This window comes from Neopsephotus bourkii, unplaced genomic scaffold (assembly GCF_033783945.1).
Source record: "Neopsephotus bourkii isolate Nb327-2 ecotype Australia unplaced genomic scaffold, CSIRO-AGI_Nbou_v1 NB_1825, whole genome shotgun sequence".
Classification (NCBI taxonomy): Eukaryota; Metazoa; Chordata; class Aves; order Psittaciformes; family Psittacidae; genus Neopsephotus; species Neopsephotus bourkii.
The window spans coordinates 10,306,817-10,327,452 of record NW_026902298.1 but is presented as its reverse complement, the minus strand read 5'-3'; the positions used below and the strand labels follow the sequence as shown (position 1 = coordinate 10,327,452).

The 20,636-nt window shown below is 47.6% G+C and overlaps 1 protein-coding gene and 1 long non-coding RNA gene across 5 annotated transcripts in view; one reads left to right on the top strand and one right to left on the bottom strand.

The window, feature by feature from the left end:
• Positions 1-8: 8 nt before the first annotated feature.
• DDB2 (damage specific DNA binding protein 2) lies at positions 9-20,469 on the top strand. 4 transcript variants are annotated; one of them, XM_061343292.1, is made up of 11 exons: positions 9-98; positions 5,907-6,090; positions 8,697-8,827; positions 11,829-12,020; positions 14,665-14,831; positions 15,903-16,002; positions 17,359-17,536; positions 18,211-18,356; positions 18,633-18,797; positions 19,110-19,155; positions 19,289-20,469. In XM_061343292.1, the coding sequence occupies exons 2-11, from the start codon at positions 5,919-5,921 to the stop codon at positions 19,492-19,494; spliced, it is 1,503 nt and encodes a 500-aa protein (XP_061199276.1). In that variant the 5' UTR covers positions 9-98; positions 5,907-5,918; the 3' UTR covers positions 19,495-20,469. The 4 variants fall into 4 exon arrangements, with proteins under 4 accessions (XP_061199276.1, XP_061199274.1, XP_061199275.1 ...); XM_061343290.1 differs by lacking the exon at positions 9-98 and adding an exon at positions 4,962-5,089; XM_061343291.1 differs by lacking the exons at positions 9-98; positions 14,665-14,831 and adding exons at positions 4,962-5,089; positions 12,879-13,024.
• The window catches only part of LOC133206946 (uncharacterized), a 34,307-nt gene continuing 15,381 nt past the window's right edge, over positions 1,711-20,636 (bottom strand). The window contains exons 2-3 of the long non-coding RNA XR_009723904.1: positions 3,731-4,092; positions 1,711-2,060 (exon numbers count right to left, since the gene is read on the bottom strand). This is a non-coding gene — a long non-coding RNA (uncharacterized LOC133206946). The remainder of the gene's footprint in view (positions 2,061-3,730; positions 4,093-20,636) is intronic.

The following is a 20,636-nucleotide window of genomic DNA, read 5'->3' as shown; positions in this document are numbered from 1 at the left end:
TGCCGGCGGGGCGGGTCCGGCTCCAGCGAGGGCTCCCACCCGCCTCCGCCGCGCTCCTGATCCAATTAACGGGCGGCCGCCGCGCTCTGCCCGGGCAGGTGGGGCCGAGGGGGCGGCCGGGAGGGCAACGGCGGCGGCCGGCGCGGTTACCCCGCCACGGGCAAGGCCGGGGGGCGGCCCTGAGGAGCGGCCTGGGGCCTGGGGACTGGGGACTGGGGAGCTCTGCCCGGCATGGCGGGCACCGGGAGGAGGAGGAGGGCGGCCCTAAGAGCTGCCCGCCCGGGCAGGAGTTGGGCTCTTGCCTGTGCTGCCAGCCCAGTGACCCAGGGCTTCAGTTAGTTTGTAGTGTGTTAGCTCGTGTGCTCACACTTAGCGCCCGGAGCCTGCGGGCTGTGCTGGAGCAGGAGGCCCAGAGGGCTCCCCAAGCCCCGCTCACACTTAGCGCCCGGAGCCTGCGGGGTGTGCTGGAGCAGGAGGCCCAGAGGGCCCCCCAAGCCCCGCTCACACCCAAGCGGAAGATGTGCCGTTGCAGCTGAGCCTAGCGTTGGTCACTTCGGGGGCTGCTAGAGCAGCTTCACCTCGGATCCGTTTGGCATCTTCCTCTTTCATCCCAACCACAGAATAGTTAGGGTTGGAAAGGACCTTAAGATACCTAGTTCCCTGCTAACTCTGCCTTTCCTCTGGAAACCTCCATCTGAATAACCCAGACCTCATCTTTACGCCCTCGGAGTCTCTCCGTTAAACCCATCTTCTTCTAAATGCCATGGAGTTTTCCTGCCAGAGTTTCCATTTCCAGCGCCAGCTCCCAGTGCAATTCCCCATGATGCTGGGCCAGGGCTTGCAAGAGGAGTGGCTGGGAGGCCTCATTGGCCTGTCTCCTCCTGACTGCTTCCAAGTGACTTGGGACACAACTCTAAGGACCAGCTGCGTGTTTGCAGTGATGTTTATTCCAGTGGTGGAGAAAGGAAAGTCTGAGGGCCTTGCAGGAGAAAGAGAGGAAAGAACATGCCGTAAATCCGTGCTGCTCCTCTGGAGCAGTACTGGAATGTTTTCTCTCTCTTTACAATTGTCTCAGGTTTCATAGGAACCAGAAAAATACCTGTACTGATGCCATTCAGATAGGATGAACTGCTGGGTTGGAAAGTGGACATTAGAAACCATTCCATTTAATTTCAGGCCAATCCTCTCCTCACTTTTACCAGTTTGGGGTCCCTGGAAGGTGGGCACCCATAAAAGGTCACTGGCTGTGGTGTGACCATAAGCATCCTTCCAAAAGTGATGCAAGATGCTTATCCTCAAGAGTTAATCATAGTTGAAAGTATATATATAGCCTCAACTTTGTATTTTAATAAAGCAAAACCAAACCCAACTCTTTGGCATAGATATTCCCTAATTCAATTAAATTCTGAGATGCTAATTCCATTATTAAATTAATGTTTGTTAATGGTCATGGGATAGGAGGAGGTCAGCATAATTTCTACTCTTTTATCTCTTTAGGATTCTGTCATTTATCCCACTTTTCAGTGGAATAGAGGCTTGTTTTCATACATACACTAAACTCTAGTTGCTGTATTGGTACTCTTGACATCAGTAGTCAGACTAAAGTAGCCAAAATATTAATGCTTTGGACAAAGATCCTGGCAACGAGGAGGTGGAATAACTAATGGCATTACAAATACCATGAGGTTCACGTTCTCAGTCACAATATAGCTTTACCAGACCCAGTGACAAGACAGCTTTGTCCGGCAGTAGAGAACCACGTCCCATAACTGAGGCAGAGTCTCACCGTAACTGTACATCAGATAAAAGGCATCACAAAAATAAGCCTGATATCCTGCTCACACATAATTATACTCTGACTTTGATGCACATTGTAATTTGAAGAGTGTGAGACTCTAAATACACATAGGAATATTTCTTTATATCTGTCTCTGGCTTGTTCAGTGTGGTGACTCTGAGCTGTGGCACCCCACCTGGTGGCACATTTTGTGGGTGAATTGGGTGCTATCTGCTATTCTTGTCCTTAGTGAATAATGGTTACAGAAATAGCTGGTGATTCCCTGGAGAGAAAGCAAACTTGGTGTTAGTAATTGATAAAATTACTGTAGTTAGCTTTGTCTTTACTGCTGGTGTGGCTTCACCTGGAAGACTCTGTGCAGTTCTGAGCCCCACAGTTTAAGAAGGATGTGAAGGTCCTTGAATATGTTGAGAGTTTGACCATACACTGGAACAGGCTTCCTATAGAGGTGGTCAATACCCCAAGCCTGTCAGTGTTTTAACAGGCATTTAGACAATGAATTAATACCATGCATTAGCTTTTGATCAGGCCTAAATTGGTCAGATGATCATTGTAAGTCCTTTCCAACTGAAATATTCTAGTGTTCTACTCTATTCTATTCCATTCCATTCCAGAAAAAGCTAACCATGATAGCTTGGAAAGGGAAACATGTAAGTTACTGTATGTGTGCTTTTAATGGGGACACTTCTGCTGGAGACAAAGGAGCAGGGTCAGGAAAGTGCACATCTTTCATGGAGATAACTTGTCAGTTAACAGTATCAGAGTTTTCTCTGGGATTCATACATAGAACATTGAAATCAATTACAAGTCTTTCAGTCCAGTTTTAAGAAGGATGGTATCTGAGCCCCTTTTCTCATAGTAACATAGAATGGTTTGGATTGAAGGGACCTTAAAGCTCATCCAGTTCCAGCCCCCTGCCATAGGCAGGGACACCTTCCACTAGAGCAGGTTACTCCAAGCCCTGTCCAACCTGGCCTTGAACACTGCCAGGAATGGGGCAGCCACAGCTTCCCTGGGCACCCTGTGCCAATTTCTCACCACCCTCACAGAGAAGAATTTATTCCTAATGTCTAATCTAAATCTTTGCTCTTTTCAGATATAAATTTTGAAATTTGTAACTGAAATTTTAAAGCATACTCAGATTTATTCAATTTTGTTGACGATTCTTGATGAATTCCACAGGTTCTGTCTCCAGTGTTGATGAGTTCTGCAGATGAAACTGTTGGTCACTGTCAAAATAAGAACAATCTTTTTCTGTAGTAGTTTCCTTTCCTGGAAATCCCAGAATCACAGAATATCGGGTAGGAAGGAACCTCAAGGATCACCTGGTCCAACCTTTCTAGGCAGAGCATGACCTAGACTGGATGATCCAGCACCTTGTCCAGCTGAGTATTACAGGTGTCCAATGCCGGGAAATCCACCCCTTCCCTGGGGAAATTATTCCAATGGTTGGTTGTTCTTTTGGTGAAAATTGTTCTGAAATCAAGCCTTTGAGGCTTTGGAGGAAGGAGGGAAGTACCACTTCCACTTATTCCTTTTGCTAATGGGTACAGTTCTAAGGAGAATGTTATGTATTACACAAGTGCTTGGCAAGACTTTCAGATTTACTAACCAGGTTGGCATATATGTTCAAAAATGACTGCATTGCCTGTCAGTGGTTATCATTTTCATGTACATCATTCTGATGCTTATTATTAGGGTGGCAGCAACTAATACAACCTTGTTACAGTTCAGGATAAAAGCATAGTCTTAGTCTTTGTTTTTCTTAATAGTGTTTCTATGCATTTCCTAATGTGTGAGAAAAGGCATAGGCAACTATACTTATAGTGAAAAAACCCCAACACCCAAACCCTAAAGCCCCACAATTCAAGGAGTGGTTACGGACAGATATTTTAGGACCAGTGTTCATAGCCAGCTGTGTTCATGACTCACCGAACCCCACTGCTCCACAGAAACAGTTCCCCTGGTAGCATGGCCAGCAGACAGCAGCTTCCTTCACAGGTGAAGGGGAAGTGCCAGTACCTCCAGCTGCATTGGTGAGGCTCCTCCTTCCCCATTCTTGTCTGCTTCATCACATAAGATCTGGTAGGCTCTGAGCGGATCTTGCTGTGACTTTTTTATCTGTCTGTAAAGGGCGCTTTTATTGTGCGTTGAGTTCCAACACCAGCTGCATCTTCTTGTGGAAGCTGTTTTGAAATAGGATTGGTTTTTGGTTGCTGTTTGGTTGATGCACCTGTGATCACACAGTGGTTTGGGTTGGAAAGGACCTTAAAGCTCATCCAGTTCCAACCCCCCTGCCACTTTCAGGGACACCTTCCACTAGAGCAGGTTGCTCCAAGCCCCCTCCAACCTGGCCTTGAGCACTGCCAGGGATGGGGCAGCCACAGTTTCTCTGGGCACCCTGTGCCAGTGCCTCAGCACCCTCACAGGGAAGAACTTGTTCCTTGTATCTAACCTAAATCTCTCCTGTTTAAGTTTTAACTCGTTACCCCTTGTCCTATCACTACAGTCCCTAATGAAGAGTCCGTCCTCAGCATCCCTATAGGCCCCCTTCAGATACTGGAAGGCTGCTATGAGGTTTCCACGCAGCCTTCTCCAGGCTGAACAGCCCCAACTTTCTCAGCCTATCTTCATGCAGGAGGTGCTCCAGCCCCTGATCACCCTCGTGGCCTCCTCTGGGCTTGTTCCAACAGTTCCATGTCCTTTTTATGTTGAGGACACCAGAACTGCAACAATACTCCAAGTGAGGTCTCACGAGAGCAGAATAAAGGGGCAGGATCACCTCCTTCGACCTGCTGGTCACGCTCCTTTTGATGCAGCCCAGGATACGGTGTCAGTTATGTTGATTACTGTGGTTGATGTGCCAGTTTGGTGCTCTGGAAGCTAATATACACCAACAGCAAGCTGCAAAGCACAGCCCCCGGACTCTGCCTGCGTGGTCTGGGCCAGGCCCCAGGCGCAGCGGACAGGCCGGCAAGGGTAAGGGCGGTGGGGGGAGGCACGGGCTGGGGCAGCCACCGCGGGCCCGGCTCCCCGGCCCTCCCCCTGCCGAGGCCGCTGCCCCTCAGCGGCGGAGGGTCGGCGGGTGCCGTGCGGGGCCGCCATGGCCGCAGCGTGCGGCCTGCTCCCGCGGAGCCCTCGGGCTCAGCGCCGCTGCCCAGGGGCGGGGGAGCCCTTCCCGCGGGGCCGCTGCCCTCCCTTCCCGCCCCGGTTATGAAACGGCGGGGGAGGGGCCGGCTGCCGCCTGCCGTGCTCGGCCTGGCCGGGGGAGCGGAGGCCGCCGCAGCGCAGGTGAGAGCGGGGCGGCCGTTCCCGCACAGGCCGCGGGGGAGCCGGGCCCTGAGGGGCGGCTCGGCGGGGCCGGGGAGGCCGGAGGCTCGGGGCAGGCGCTGTGAGGGAAGCTGGAGCTGTGTTTAACACGGGCGGACAGCCGTGGCAGCCATGCACGAACCGTCGCTAAGTTTGGCTGCCCGGCGCTCTTGGCGGAGGATCCTGTGGGGGTCCCAGCTCCGGGAGGGCTGTGGGAGCCCCTCACCTCTCCTCAGGGGCTCGGTGGGTGTTTGGTTGTCACAACAGGACACGAGTCGGAAGAGCACTTCAGGGTGGTTGCCAGCCGGGGTGGGAGCCCGGGCCAAGGTGGTGGCAGTGAGGAAGTGGTGTTGATAAATAGGAGGTACGTTCTGAGGGTGTTTTGTGCAAGACAAGTCAGCCCTGGCCATCGTCGTAAAAGCTCTGACCTTTTCCTTAGCTGAATCTAAAGGGCTCAGTGTGAGCTAGTACAGAAACAGTTAGGGTATTATGTGGTTTCACAGATGTACTTTATGCAGATCTGTGGGTTTCAAGCTTAAAACTTCGGTGGAAGCACATCTGTCAAAACATATTCTGATGCTTTAGGATGCGTTCATTTTCATATGTGAACAAAGAAGAGTTTATTGAACCTGTTCCCTCTCCAGCAGAGCACAACAAAAAGCTAGTGTCGTGCTGATGAAAGAGGATGCAGGTATAATCACTACTTTCAGGCCACTGGGGTAGTTTCATTCCAGTTTTCCTCTCTGTTCTCTATTTAAGTGTTTCACAGTCTTACCTTCCATGCTTTGTTTGCTTTTAGTGGTCAGACAGAATGGCTCCAGTGAACCAAGCAAAGGACAAGAAGAAGGAGAAGGCACATGAGCGTTGGCTGGAAGAGGCAAAATCAGCTGGGAAGAGGAAACAGGACTGCAAGGAACTAGGGAATGAGCCACTAGCAAAGAAGTTGTTTGTGAGAAAAACATCCAAACCCCCAGAGAAAACTGGTAATGTTTCCTTAGATCCTTACTGTTTCTTCCAACCAGATTTACCCTAAATGACAGGCATTGACTGGTTGAAGAGGGAGAATGCCAAGAAGCGTGTTCAGGCATGGGTGTTCACACGGGGTTATATATCAAAGTGATACATAGACAGATAGTGAGGTAGTACATCCCCAGTTACCTGTCTGGTGGGTTTGTGTGTGTGTGCATGGACGCATGTTTCATTTTTGAGACTCTCTGCCCTTTGGTAGAAGCCTGAAGATGCTGTCAGAGCTCGTTTGAGGGGGGGTTAGATTTTATGTAATTCCTGAACTACCAGATGTCTGCTTTATCATAGGGCAGACCAGTCTTGGTAATACATTGCTTTTTCTCCCATTCAGTTCATGCAGCTCCGTAGTCATAAGGTTGGTATCTTACAGCATGCAGCCTAAACTGGTGTTTCTTTGCATATTCTAACTTCTGCTGCAGTAAGTAGGAATATTTCCTACCTCTGTGTTCAGATTAGGCTGGACGCAGTTTCCACTAATCATGTCTCATGTGCGTTTTATTCCTTTAGGAGGAGAGGTGATTAAGTTCTAAGGTACTGGAAAGGTTAATGCTTTGCATTATGAAGACATTATGTAGGCTTCAGCTCAGTAAGGGCTATTTTTGTAGAATCATAGAATCATTTAGGTTGGAAAAGGCCCGTAAGGTCATGGTGAGTCCAGTTAACCTAGCATGGAGTCCGTTAACCTGGCCAAGTCCACCACTAAACCATGTCCCTAACTGCACATCTGCGTGTCCTTTAATTCCTCCATGGATGGTGACTCAACCACCGCCCTGGGCAGCCTGTTCCAGTACTTGACCACTGTTTCAGTGCAGAATTTTTTCCTGATATCCAACCTAAATCTCCCCTGGCATAACTTGGGGCTGTTTCCTCCTGTCTTAACACTTGTTATTTGGGAGAAGAGAGCAACCCTCACCTCACTACAACATCCTTTCCGGTAGTTATGGAGAATTATACGGTCCCCTTGAGACTCCTTGTTTTTATCAGATAGAACCTTTAATTCCAGTGTTTGTTTAGGAGATCCTTGGAGGTTCTGCCTTGTGTGGAAATCCCACATGCTGTCTGTACAATTTTGGCCTAAAGGATCCAGAAATTACAGTCAGATAGAAGAGTTCTATAATTTTTACTGTTTTCATTGTCTGGTGTATGACTCCAGATCTGGAGCAGTCAGCAGTGTGAGGAATGGATGTGGAGGCTAAATACTGTTTGCAAGGAGTTCTGTGAATAATTGTGAATAGTTAAAGCATCTTCTGTAGTTAATTTAGCTGCATGACTTTCATTGGAACTTCGTGGCCTGATCTTCAGTTCTGGTAAGCATCTGCAGTTCTGTAAGAGTCAGAGGGAACTGGCTATAGGTAGTACTTGGAAAAATGAGGGAAATCATATCTTTCCTTAAACCTTCTTTAAAAGATAATGACCTTTCTATCTGAGCTTTTCCTATTCCGTGTCCCTGGTTAGATTTTTATGTGTTTTGCAAAACCAACTTTTTTCCTCCTTGACCATATAGGACAGGTTTCCTGCAGCTGAAACACCTTTTTAAAGGGTTTCTTCCAGCAGATTCTAAAAAGGCCTAAAGTTTGTTTCTCAATAAAGTATCCTTCAAAGTATAAAGGAATTTGGAAAAAATACATTGATTTCTGTGGATGCTAATTCTTCTGTGGGGAAAGAAAAAAGGAATTAGAATATAAATACTTCTGTATCTGTTTCAACAAGTGTGACAAATGTTGGCGCTATGTTGGCATGTAAACAGAGAAGTTTAGCTTCATACCTGTTCATTTCTAGGCTCCAGTGTTGCATTAAAGATTTCGTTTAAGTTCTAATATAGAATGGTCCCTATGGTTTTGTTTTAAATAAATATCCATCAATGAAAATAACAGTTTTATTTCTTAAGCAATGCATTTATCAGCCAGATCCCCTGGGGTGTTACGGACCATTGCCATGGGGGTGATTAGATCACAGGCACGAGACTAAACAGATCCGGGGTTTATGTAAAAGTCCCCGAAGATAAAAAAACTTGGAACATGGACAAAATGCAAAAGCATGATGTACTCTCAGCAAAAATCACTCCAAACAGAAAGGTTTTCAGGCAGCGAGGAGTCAGCAGGTCTGTTATCAAACCCAAAACTCCACACTGACAGGATACAGCACAAGCAGATGGAACATTCTGATTGACAAGGAGGTTTCAGGAACAGTGTGGGAAGTCATGTTGCTGTGCTTGGGGAATTTTCAGGTTTTCTGCTGGTCACACATCTGCTCTTCCCTTTGCTCTGCCCAGGGACTTAACCACCTCCCATGGCACATTTCCAAGTTGTTAGGGCTTTGGATAACGTCACTGTGTTTTGAAGGGAGGTTTAACAAGAGAAAGCACACACAAATCTCTGGCAGGCTGTGGGACTCTATACTTGCAGAGGCTGCTGCATCTTGTACATGTAAGAATCATTTAGAGACTTCTGTGGCTGAAACTTTTGATGGGTGTATCAGCAAATGCAGATGTCTTCCCATGTTGTTTAGTGAATGAGCATCACAGGCTGCTCTCAGTAAGTTTTACTCTTTTCCTTTCTGGCAGGTTGGAGTAGAGGCGGATCCTTGATGAGAAACAACAGAGTCCTTTTCCATCAGCTGGAGCGGCAGTGCAGCATTGTTCATTATGTGTACCAGAACATGCTGGGAGGCTCCATTCGGGCACAGCTCAGACAGGTGAGGAGCTTCTCCTTCATGACCTCTTGGACATGTGCTGTGGGTTGATTTTGGCTGGAGGCTAGGTGCCCACTCCTGAACTGGACAGGGGAGAGAAAATACAATGAAAGGCTTGTGTGGGTTGAGATAAGGACTGCAGGAGATCACTCAGCACTTACCATCATGGGCAAAACAGGCTGAGCCTGGGGAAATCAGCTTAATTTATTACCAATCAAATCATAGTAGGGTTATGAGTAGGGCACTGGAATGGGTTGCTCAGGGAAGTTGTGAATGCTCCATCCCTGGCGGTGTTCAAGGCCAGGTTGGACAGAGCCTTGGGTGACATGGTTTAGTGTGAGGTGTCCCTGCCCATGGCAGAGGGGTTGGAACTGGATAATGTTAAGGTCCTTTCCAACCCTAACTATTCTATGATTCTATGAGATAGGCTGAGAGAGTTGGAGCTGTTCAGCCTGGAGAAGAGAAGGCTGCATGGAGACCTCATAGCAGCCTTCCAGTATCTGAAGGGGGGCTTTAAGGATTCTGGGGAGGGACCCTTCATTAGGGACTGTAGTGATAGGACAATGGGTAATGGGTTCAAACTTACACAGGGGAAGTTTAGATTGGATATAAGCAAGAAGTTCTTTACTGTTAGGGTGGTGAGGCACTGGAATGGGTTGCCCAGGGAAGTTGTGAATGCTCCATCCCTGGCAGTGTTCAAGTCCAGGTTGGACAGAACCTTGAGTGAGATGATTTAGTGTGAGGTGTCCCTGCCCATGGCAGGGGGGTTGGAACTGGATGATTTTAAGGTCCTTTCCAACCCTAACTGTTCTATGATTCTATGAGAAATAAAACTAAATCTTAAAAACACCTTCCTGCAACCTCTCCTTTCTTTCCAGGCTTAATTTTACTCCTGAATTCTCTATGTCCTGCCCTGCAGTGGCACAGGGGGACAGGGAATGGGGACTGTGGTCAGTTCATCACATATTGTCTCCGCTGCTCCTGCCTCATCAGGGGGAGGACTCCTCACACTCTTCCCCTGCTCCCTCACACAGGAGACAGTCTTTCATGAATGTGAGTCCTTCCCATGGGCTGCAGTTCTTCATGAACTGCTTTAGTGTGGTCTCCTCTCTCCATGGAGCCAAGGCTCCTGCCAAGAGCCTGCTCCAGTGTGGGCTTCCCATGGGGTCACAGCTTCCATTGGGCAGGCCCTTGCTCCAGTAGGGGGTCCTCCATGGGCTGCAGGTGGAATCTGTTCCACCATGGACCTCCATGGGATACAGGGACGCAGCCTGCCTCACCACAGGCTACAGGGAACATTCTGCTCCAATGCCTGAAGCCATCTTGGAGCTGGCTGGCATCTGTCAGACATGGGGGAAGCTTCTAGCAGCATTTTACAGAAGCCACCCCTGTAGCTCCCTCTGCTACCAAAACTTGGCCGCACAATCCCAATACAACATTTCAGCTCCCTACATAAAAACATGATCAACACAAGCAGGGAAACTTTACAGTTCCTCACATACAGTTTGTGGCTCCAAATCTGGCACACCCTTATGTTTCTTAATCCTGTATAATGCAAGAGCTGAGATGGCTTTCCCTTTTGATTGACCCAGCCCTGTCACTCTACATTTTATCCTCTGTTAATTCTGTGTTTTATTGAATCATATTGTCCTGGTTTCGTCTGGGATGGAGTTAGTTTTCTTCCCAGTAGCTGGTGCAGTGCTGTGTTTTGGCTTTAGTCTGAAAATAATGCTGATAACACACCGATGGTTTAGTTGTCGCTAAGTAGTGCTTACCCTAAGTCAAGGACTTTTCAGTCTCTCATGCTGTGCCAGTGAGGAGAGGCACAAGAAACTAGGAGGGAGCACAGCCAGGATGGCTGGTCTGAATTAGTGAATATTCCATACCATAGAGCATCATGCTCAGCATATAAATCAGGGGGAGTTGGCTGGAAGGGACTGATTGCTGCTCAGGGACAAGCTGGGTATTGGTCAGCAGATGGTAAGCAGTTGTGTTGTGCATCACTGCTTGTTTTTTTAATCTCTCTTTTTGTTATTTACCTTTTTGTTATTGTATTACACCTGATTTTAATTACTGAACTGTTCTTAACTCACCCCATGGGTTTTACCTGTTTCCCAGTTCTCCTCCCCATCCTGCTGAAGAGGGTAGTGTGAGAGCTGCTGCTTGGTGCTTAGTTACCAGCTGGGATTAAACTATGACACATATTTAAACTTACCCACTTTACCGTCTGAGTTACTGCACAGTGCTACTTTTGCACACTCATCCAACTGTTTCATCATACTAGTTTCATATTCACTCTACTTTGTTAAGTTTGGGTTTAGTATGATTTTTGCTCTTCACAGACATTCCATCAAGTCCATATTTCTCAGAGCCATACTCCTTCTTTCTTTTCAAAATCAACTTTTTCTGTAACATCCATAGCTGGGAAGCACCTGGGCCAGCTCTATTGTCCAGATGATTTATCTTTTTTAAGCATTCAAATGGTAAAAGAAATCACCAAGCTCATCCAAGCAGAACCTCTTCTGCAGCTGAATAACAATACAGTGGTGTCGTGGTTTCTCATTCCTTATTTCAAGTGTTCTGTTCACTGTTATGCTGTACAGTTGAGCTGCAGGCACTTTGGGTGGAGGACCATAATGTTGTATCTCTGGGTGACATATAACATTCTGGGATGCTCATTTAAGACAGTCGTTAAGTGACTTTTACTGGTATGGAGGCATGGTCTTCTCCCTTGTTATTTATCCTGCTTATTTAGCTCAGCCCACAAAGCTTCATTTGAAGTGTGGTAACTCTCAGTTCTGTCTTGCTCTCTGAGTGCTGTGGCTGATGCGGACTTGCGTGGTCACAGGCTGTTTCTTTGGGGCCAGCATGTTCTCTTTGTTCTACAGAGGCTTGGAGTTTTGTGCTAGTGTACTAACACTGATGGCAGAAACTGTTAGCTCTCCTTCATCAGAAACACTTGGGGATCCCTGCAAAAGTAATAATTCTCTTTCTCTTTTCCCAGTGTCTGCAGCTGCCCTTTCTGCGCTCTCTTGCCTCGTACCGCCTCTTTCGAACAGCGAGTCCCTTTGACAGGAGAGTGACATGCCTGGAATGGCATCCAACACACCCTAGTACTGTAGCTGTTGGTTCCAAAGGTGGAGACATCATCCTTTGGGACTATGAAGTACTTACTAAAACCTGCTTCATAAAAGGGGTAAGCCTCTGAGTGCATGGAATGGGTGGGAGGGAGGGAAAACTGGAGTACCCCTGAATACTGCATATCAAAACTGAGGTCTGTTGTGGGAAGCACATGAGGGTCTTGGGTTGCTGAGTAGCCAGCTATGGGGCAGGACTGAGGGGCAACAGCATGTCTGTTCCTAAGTCCCAGGCTGTTCTAGCACTGGGGAGAGCTGAGGCATGTTGATTAAGTTGATAATGAAGCAGTACTTGGTGTGTGTGCAGTGGAAAACTAATACAGCAACTGGCAAAACAATTATCTTAAAGGGATGCCAGAAGCAAGTAGGCAGAGAGGGTCTGTCTGGTTTAGTCTTGATCTTTCTCTGCTCACCTTTTATTCTGGGTCAGATGAGGAAACACCTTTGAGTGGGGAGAAACCAATCCCCTTAATGTAAAGTGAGAAATGAAGGTAGAATGAATGGTTTATGTAGCTGGCATGCCCCCCCCCCCCCGTTGCTGTATTCAGCCATTCCCATTCTGACAGGGGCTCAAAGACTCTCTAACTTTTATCCCCTTTCTAAAGGCTATACACTGGGAGGAGATCTGTCCTCCAGAAATTCCAGAGCCTTCTTTCTCTTCTTGTAAATAGTGTGGTGCCAGCCAGGGAATACATAGCCTGGGGACTGAAGGAGTTGCAGTTTTGTCCTCCAACAGGGCAGCTGTCTGTGACAGCCATCGTGTGGGAAGGCATAGTTGTGTCTGCCTCCTTGAAGGGCTGTGGTGTGTTTCACTGTTGCTGTTAAGGACATAGCAGTGAATGCAGACTTACAGAACACACTGTTCTGCTTGCACATCACTCAGTGGATTTTTCTTTTGTTCATCCCCTTCCTTGTAGATGGGAGCTGGAGGGTCCATCACAGGAATGAAGTTTAACCCTTTTAACCCTAGTCAGCTGTACACTTCGTCAGTTGCCGGCACTACCGCCCTGCAGGATTTTAATGGCAATACTGTCCGGGTCTTCACCAGCACCGAGGACTGGGAGTAAGAAATTCAGAATGCTTTGGGCCTCTGTGTCCTGCTGGCAGGAGCACTACAGAGACAGAGAGAGAGAGAGATGTTTGTCTCTAATATGTGGGCTTCCTCTTCTACACATACCTGTCCTTTATCCTCTGAATTCCAGGGATCCTCTCTCTTCCAAGGAGGCTCACTCTCCCTTTTTATTTTTCCCTGAAATGGGGTGGTGGGCAGGAGAGAGCCTTACTTCATGAAGGGGAGGGACTCTGGTGCTGTTTACTTTCTGTTGTACATGGGAAAGTGAGGGGGTGCCAATGGATTTCTTCAGCTGTCTGTTCTTAAAACTCCCATAGCCCTGGGGACCTTCTGACCTCCTCACCTGTTAGCACTGCTGCTTGTTGTCAGATGGCTTTTACAGGACAATTTATAGTAACCTCAGTGCTTCTCCACAAATGCCACTGACTTCAAGCAGTGCGTGTCATCAGTATCACTCCATCCCACCTCACTTTTGGTGCTTCTCTGATATACCAAAATTAAGAGTCTGGGCTCCTTCAGTAATGAATGGAAAGAGGAGATGAGTCGCTAGAGTCAACTCTGTCTGCCTGTGCTTAGAATCACCCTCTCAGACTGTTGCTCTTTCTGTGGACTCATAAGGAAGCCTGAGCTCTTCAGTTAGTTACTTCAGTTCAGTGCTTAAAGGTAAGTGAGGAAATTCGGGTTAGCCTCCTCTACTTTTCCCCAGCTGGGTGGCAGCTTCCATGGTTGGTTTCCAAATCAGCTCTTCCAGCTGGAGCCTTGTAATAGGGCTGAAGAACTAGTGCTGGGATGACTGGCCAGGTGAGCAGGGAGGGATAGACTGGGTCCTGGGACACGAGGATCTTGTATCCCAGCGGGATGCCTGTCACAGCAATGATGCCTGCATTTGGAAGGGCATGGCCTGCTGCTGCTGTGAGGACAGGCAGGCCTCTTCTGTATCTTCATTGGCTTTACTAGATCTAGCATTTACAGTGAGACTTCATTGTGAGCAGCAGATGGAGTTCTTGAGTATCAAAGAATTTGGGGACTCCCAGATAGCATCCTTCTTTTCTGTCTTTGTGTATAGTTTCCATGTTTCCTCAGTAGACAGATTTGGGGAAAACAACATAACAAACAACAGTAACGATATATCACAGAGCATAAGGTTATCAGTAGGATATCTCCCTGCACCACTCTCATCCTGCCTGCTGGTACCTTGAGAAAGACCAGATACAGTGGTGGAAGCAGCCTGTAGGGAACTGGTGAATGAAGTCTCTGCAAGAAAAGCTTAATGCAGAGCTCTCATGAGGTTTTTATGTGCTTTCGGAATGGAATGGTGCTGGTTTTGTTTATGATCCCCTAAGCGTGGTCTGAGCCAGGTGGGTTCACTGAAGATTAGTCCTGCCCCATAGCAGAAAAAGCAAGGCCAATGATGAACTTTGCAGCCCAAAGTGGTGTGGTTAAATTTATAGGTTTGGAATGTATGTGCTTAGGTTGGAAGCAGTAGAAAGAAGGAGTTTTTCTATCCATGCCCCATCAGAAATCTGTGCATTATACCCAGGGAGACAGCAGCGTGTCCCAGGAGGTGTGTTGTATTAAGATTTTATCTTCCACTCTAACCTTGGTGCCTCTTGGCTTTGTGTGTATTCCAGAAGGGGCCAGGAGATTCTCTTGGAGACATCAAGTTCAGTCCTTATGAGGCAGCGAAGCTTTTTGTGGCATCAGGGGATGGCACCCTAAGCCTGCAGGACCTTGAGGGCAGAGCGGTGCAGGTGATCTCCCATGCCCCGGACTGTGGCCATGAGCACCATAATGTTTGGTGAGAAGGGAGCACCATGAGGCTGACTCTCTGTTCCTCGGGGTTAATGCTGCGCTGTTGCTTTTGCTCTGTAACATCTTCATCTTTGCCAGTGGTAGGAGACTCTTTGGTATGAGTTGGTTTCGTGAGAGGACTTGGAGATGTTCTCCACACTGCCGGGTGGGTGAGAGAGAAGCAAGGCAGCCACAGGGCAGGTCTGCTTTTACAGGGGCTGAGCGTGCTGCCTTCATCTTCTGGTATTGCTTTCTGGTGACGCCATCTCCTGGCTTGCAGATGCTGACAGCTTTTCACTTCATAAAGTGTGAGGTGAGAAGAGCACAAAACTTCCTTTTCATTGCCATCAGCATTCTGTTTTGTCCATAGCAGCTCAGGTAGTGTAGGAAAGCCACAAAACCTTGCTGCACAATTGGAGTTTCAGGTTATTGAGTTTACCCTGCTGCCCTTCTGGAGGCTCCAGGTTCACTATGCTATTTTCATGACCTTCAGTTCTAGAATGGTTTATCTTTGTAAGTGAACGTTTCCCAGTGAGTTCCTGAAGGACCCCAGCTTTATTCTTGCTGCCTTTCCCCTCCCAGCAGAGCTGGGCTTAAGACCTATGTCTTTATCAGATAAGGCTCTATTCAGTTTTGTGTCCTGGAGCATGAAGTGGAGACAGTTTGCCGTGCAACTTGCCAGTCCAAAGCTTTTGTCTTTTCTTTACTGCTGCTTCAGTGTTTGTGGAAAATGGCATTTTAAAGCTGTTTCTGTGCTTGTCAATGTCACAAGGGTGTTCTGATCTTTCCTAAGGTGTGTCTATGTGCAGGCACCAAGTGGCTCATCAGCCTCCATGTTATGTTCCACTGTCCAAATGTGTCACACTCCATCTGATGAACACTTCACAAACGACTAGGCAGTTACTTCATATTCAGTGACCAACAGAAAGCATTGCTGGTACTCAGGCCCACACCACCAGGCAGGAGATGGCAGTTGTGGTCTGTTGCAGTCTCCCTTGTCAGGGACGAAGTGAACCAGAGCTTCGCTGCCTTCCCTTGCCGGTGGGAGGCAGCACTGATGCTGTGTCTTTCCCCCTAGTTGCTGGTACTGCAGCGTTGATGTTTCCGCAAGCTGCCGCGCGGTGGTGACCGGTGACAATGTGGGCAACGTGGTCCTGCTCAGCACTTCTGGCGAAGAGGTTTGTATGGCTCCATGCAGCGTCTCCTCTACGGGAATCTTCCTGGCTCATGTGCTTCCCTGCACTACAGGGACCCTGGAAAGAGGAGCAGGTGTCTTGCAGCTCAGGAAATGAGTCCACTCATTGCCTCGGTGGTGAGAAGTCCTCACTTCTGCCATTCATTAGGCATTTTCACACTGTTGAGTGTAATGGTAACAGTTCCCAAACAGGGACTGTGTTGTGTGCCACACCTTCCTTAAAAGTAGTTGCCACTGGCCAGACTAATTGTGGGGTATCGTGATGATGTGAGCACACTCTGCCAACAACCTTCACTTCCAGAAACGTAGTGCACTGATGGGAATGATTTAGGAGCTACTGCTTTGTAGTGTATACCTTTCTGTGACCTTGGAGCGGGTACACAGCCGGAATTCAGCCAGTGTTGGGACAGAAAGTGCGCTGCTGCCATCAGACACGAGAGGGCAGGCAGAGGCAGGTTTGGAGGCTGAACTACGCTAGAGACGTGTTGGAGGCTTTCAAAGGCTGTGTGACCCTTTCTCCTCCTACCTGTGGGGGCAGGTAACATCTGTAAGGGTTTGCCACCGACTGAGCAGTGACCAGAGGCAGCTGTGTACATTAGTGGGCAGAGTCAGGGGTGCTCCAAATGATTTGTGCTAATTCAAGGTTAGTTGCTTCCTCTCCTTTTTTCTCCTCAAAGAATGTGATAGTCTTTTCTGCACTTGGGAGATACCCGTTACTGTAGGGAAGGTGGACATCACCCTTTTGATTAGAAATGAGCTTCCAGCTTCAGATACAAGTTTAATCATGTCCAGTTTATATCCATTTGTTCTTGTTAACCAAAATATTTTTCCTCCCCTCGTGTTTCTTTGCTGCTGTATTTCTAGAAGCCAATTATATCTCCTTTTACCTTTCTTACTGAGATAAAGCAAGCTCTTTTGGTCTTCTCCCAGAAAGCAGGCCCTTGCCTCTTATTATTACCTTGGTAATGATTTTCTGTACCTGTTCCAGTTTGGTTTAATCTTTCTGGAGGTGGATGACTGGCACTGTGTAAAGAGCTGCCAGATGTGACCTTGCTTTACACAGTGGCACTAATACTTCCCTCCATGAACCAGGGATTGCGTTTTCCTTTCTTGGAGCTGTAATAAATCAGTGGGTCAGAGTTATCCTAGAATTAACTAGTTCCCAAAGTCATTCTTCTCCTTTCTTTTTCCCAGTGGATAAACTCTGTGTTTTTTATGAGTTTTGTTACTGTCTGAATGTGAGACCTCTTTATTCTGCACTAGTAGAATTGTTCCATTTCCTTGCTCCAGACCTTGGTTACTTTTTTTCTGTGTGACTTTCTTGTTTCCTTTGCTGCAGATTTGGAAGCTGAAACTGCACAAGAAGAAAGTGACTCATGTGGAGTTTAACTCCCGATGTGAGTGGTTGCTGGCCACAGCGTCTGTGGACCAGACAGTCAAAATCTGGGACCTCAGAAACATCAAAAACAAAATGAGTTTTCTTCATCTGCTTCCTCATGAGAAACCTGTCAATGCAGGTGAGTTAATAATTTCAGTGCACGGATGTGTGCAGGGTCCGTTCAGCTCAGCTTTTATTGTTGTGGCAGTGTAGCTTTCACTCAGACCTGCACTCATGCAGTAGCTGGAAGCAAGCAAGGCATTGGGAATGTGTGGTTGGAGGCAGGGAGGTGGGTAGGGCAGCTGCAGCATGGTCAGACTTGCCATACAGACCTGTGGCACTGTGCTTTGAGAGGTATGTGTCCTGGGTGACAGTATGGTAGCATCAGCAGTGGCTGAGATCAGAAAATGCAATTTACTGGGGCAGTTCCTTTGACAAAAGCAGAGCTTGGGGCTCAGACTTCTTGTTTCCTGGGTGCAGTTTTATCAGTTCAGTGAAGTCTGAACTGCAGGTGTTTGTTTGCAGTTTTCCCACTGACTTTCCATTTGAGCAAGCAAGTTCCTTTCTTTGCAGTGTCTCTGCCATTCTGAAATGGGAATAATTGTTCTTCCTCTGTAACCCTGTAAGTTGCAGCTTACTGATTGTAAGAGCTTTGAGTTTGAGACAGGAAAAGTCTGTTGGTTCACATGGCCATATTCATATCCCTATTAAAGAAATAGCAATGGGTCTCCAACCAGAGAAGTGTCATGTCTGTGTCTGTTGTCAGTCACAGCACTGTGATCTTCTGTTTGCCTTCCTGTTCCCTTCCCCTAGCTTACTTCAGCCCAACAGATGGTGCCAAGCTCCTAAGCACGGACCAGCACAGTGAAATCAGGATTTACTCGTCTTCAGACTGGACCAAGCCGCAGCATCTGATCCCACATCCACATCGGCAGTTTCAGCACCTCACACCTATTAAGGTGAGTTAAGCCACTGCAGCTCAAGAAGAGTATCACACTTGTATTAATGGATGGCTATAAATCAGAAATGGTCTGATTTCTGGTCAGGTATTGCACTGGTGGGTGGACGTTCACACTTCTGCAACTCCCAGCAGAGCGCTGTTGTGAGGATACTCACATTCCTCAACCTGTGGGTGGGATGTAGAAACTGTTGCTCCCTCTACCAGTTGTCTGGTGTGTTTCAGTACAATCTCTGTCCCTTTCTCCTAACCTCCCATTGCTCTGCTCTGTGACCAGGCAACGTGGCATCCTCGCTACGACCTCATCGTGGCAGGTCGCTACCCAGACCCCAAGTTCCCGGGATACACAGTGAATGAGCTGCGAACTGTTGATGTATTTGATGGAAACACTGGGGAGATGGTTTGTCAGCTCTATGACCCAAACGCTTCTGGCATCATCTCGGTGAGTTGAGCACTGCAGGTAAAAGGGTTGCTGTGTATTGAGCCACAGCAGAAGGACACCCTTATTCTTAGGGTCTAGAATAACAGGAGCATCCTATTTACTTGTGACAGACTCATGCTCTCATGGGGCTGCCAGCTAAAGCTGCTGACTCGAGCAGGGCTGGTCCATGGTCATCTGTGGGGTTTTTGTGATACTCTTTAGCGAACACTGGGTTTTCCAGATGGTTTATTGCTGTTGTATAAGCTGTGGTGCTCTTATGACCATGTTATATAAGCAGTGATGCTCTTACGGACTCTGTGTTTCCATTTTCAGCTCAATAAATTTAACCCTATGGGAGACACGCTGGCTTCTGGCATGGGTAAGTAAAGAGAACCTGGGGCACTAGAACTGAGAAAGCATTTTGGATTCTGCATTTAAAATGGCATTTAAATAGCCTAAGGTATTCTATTCAGTGCAGAGTTTCTGATGCAGCGTTTAATTTTTCCTCTCAGGCTTTAATATTCTGATCTGGAGCCGGGAGGAGATGGTGGCCAAGAAGCAAGAACATCTTCTGAAAGCCATGACAGAACAGGGAATTGGAAGCTGGAGTTTGTCCAGATGTGGAGGGCAGAGGCATGCAAAACCTGGGACAAAGAAACTCAAAGCTAACCTCGTACTGGGAGCTGGAGGAGATGGGAACAAAAAGCAACGGTTCTAAATCACAAAATCCCAGGGAAGGAAGTTAAAAGGGAAGGATCTGGAGAACTGATCAGTATTCTGGTCCTTTCTGGATCACAGGGTACAAGTTCAGTGTTGGCAGTGGGCAGTATAAGCTGTGCAGGGCATTAGACTTCTACTTGTTCCTTCCTCCCTGGATCTGATCTTGCTTCCCTCATTCTCGTTGCTTCCTTTTCTAGACAGTTGTGTCAGTACTCAGTCCTCCTCCATGGGGAGTTACCACCCACTTTCTGAGGCATTAGGAAAACTTCAGAGGTGTTCTCACATCTTGAAGTGACTGCTTCCAGCCTGCCACATCTGCTTGTCATCACTTGTCAGAGGTTACCACCTCTTGCAGTCTGCTGTGGAGCAGCTCCTGACAGGGTCCCCAGCCTCTTACAGTCCAACTGTGCTGAGGAACCCTTTGCTAACAAGATGAACATCCTGAAAAGGTGGAATGTTCACAGGTGAGGCAGTGGGTACCTCAGGGAACATCAGACTGTTGTATGCAGGCCTGGAGAATGTGTATCAAGACCTCAGGCTTAGCCTATTCTGTGCTTGCAGCTGTTAAACTAGACCATTAAGAACACGATGCTGCCAGAGCTCTCTATCCACTTAATGGGATGCAAGGGCAGTATGATGCTGTAGTTCCTGTTGTCAGAGCTCTAGGCTTTCCCTTGCCATTAATGGGAGGTTTTTGCAGCCATGCCTCTGTGCTTCAGAGCATTGGCTAAAAGGTGATGTAAAGCAGATGTGAGGAACGTCTTTGAAACATCCCTGCTGAGAGCCATATCTCAAGACTGCTGTTAAACTGAAAGGTTCTGCTTTTTCTAGTTTGTTTACAAGGTTGTCTGGGGCCCTGCTGCTGTCCCAGGGGTTGGGGCTGGGACGGGCTCCAGGCCTGCTCACATTCTCTGTTCACTTTTATAGTTCTGCAGTATTGGTATTAATAAAGTTTTGTACTAAAGTTCCTCAATATAGAGTGGCTGCTTTGAGCATCCTGATGGACTGCTTTGTACAGGGGCAGGAGTTGGATCCTTCTGCAGGAGCAAACAGAGACCTAGAACAGTTGTGGAAGTACCATAGCACTGTCTGCAACAGACCGTTCCAGGTTGGATGGGTTGTGTTATAAGCTCTAGCTGC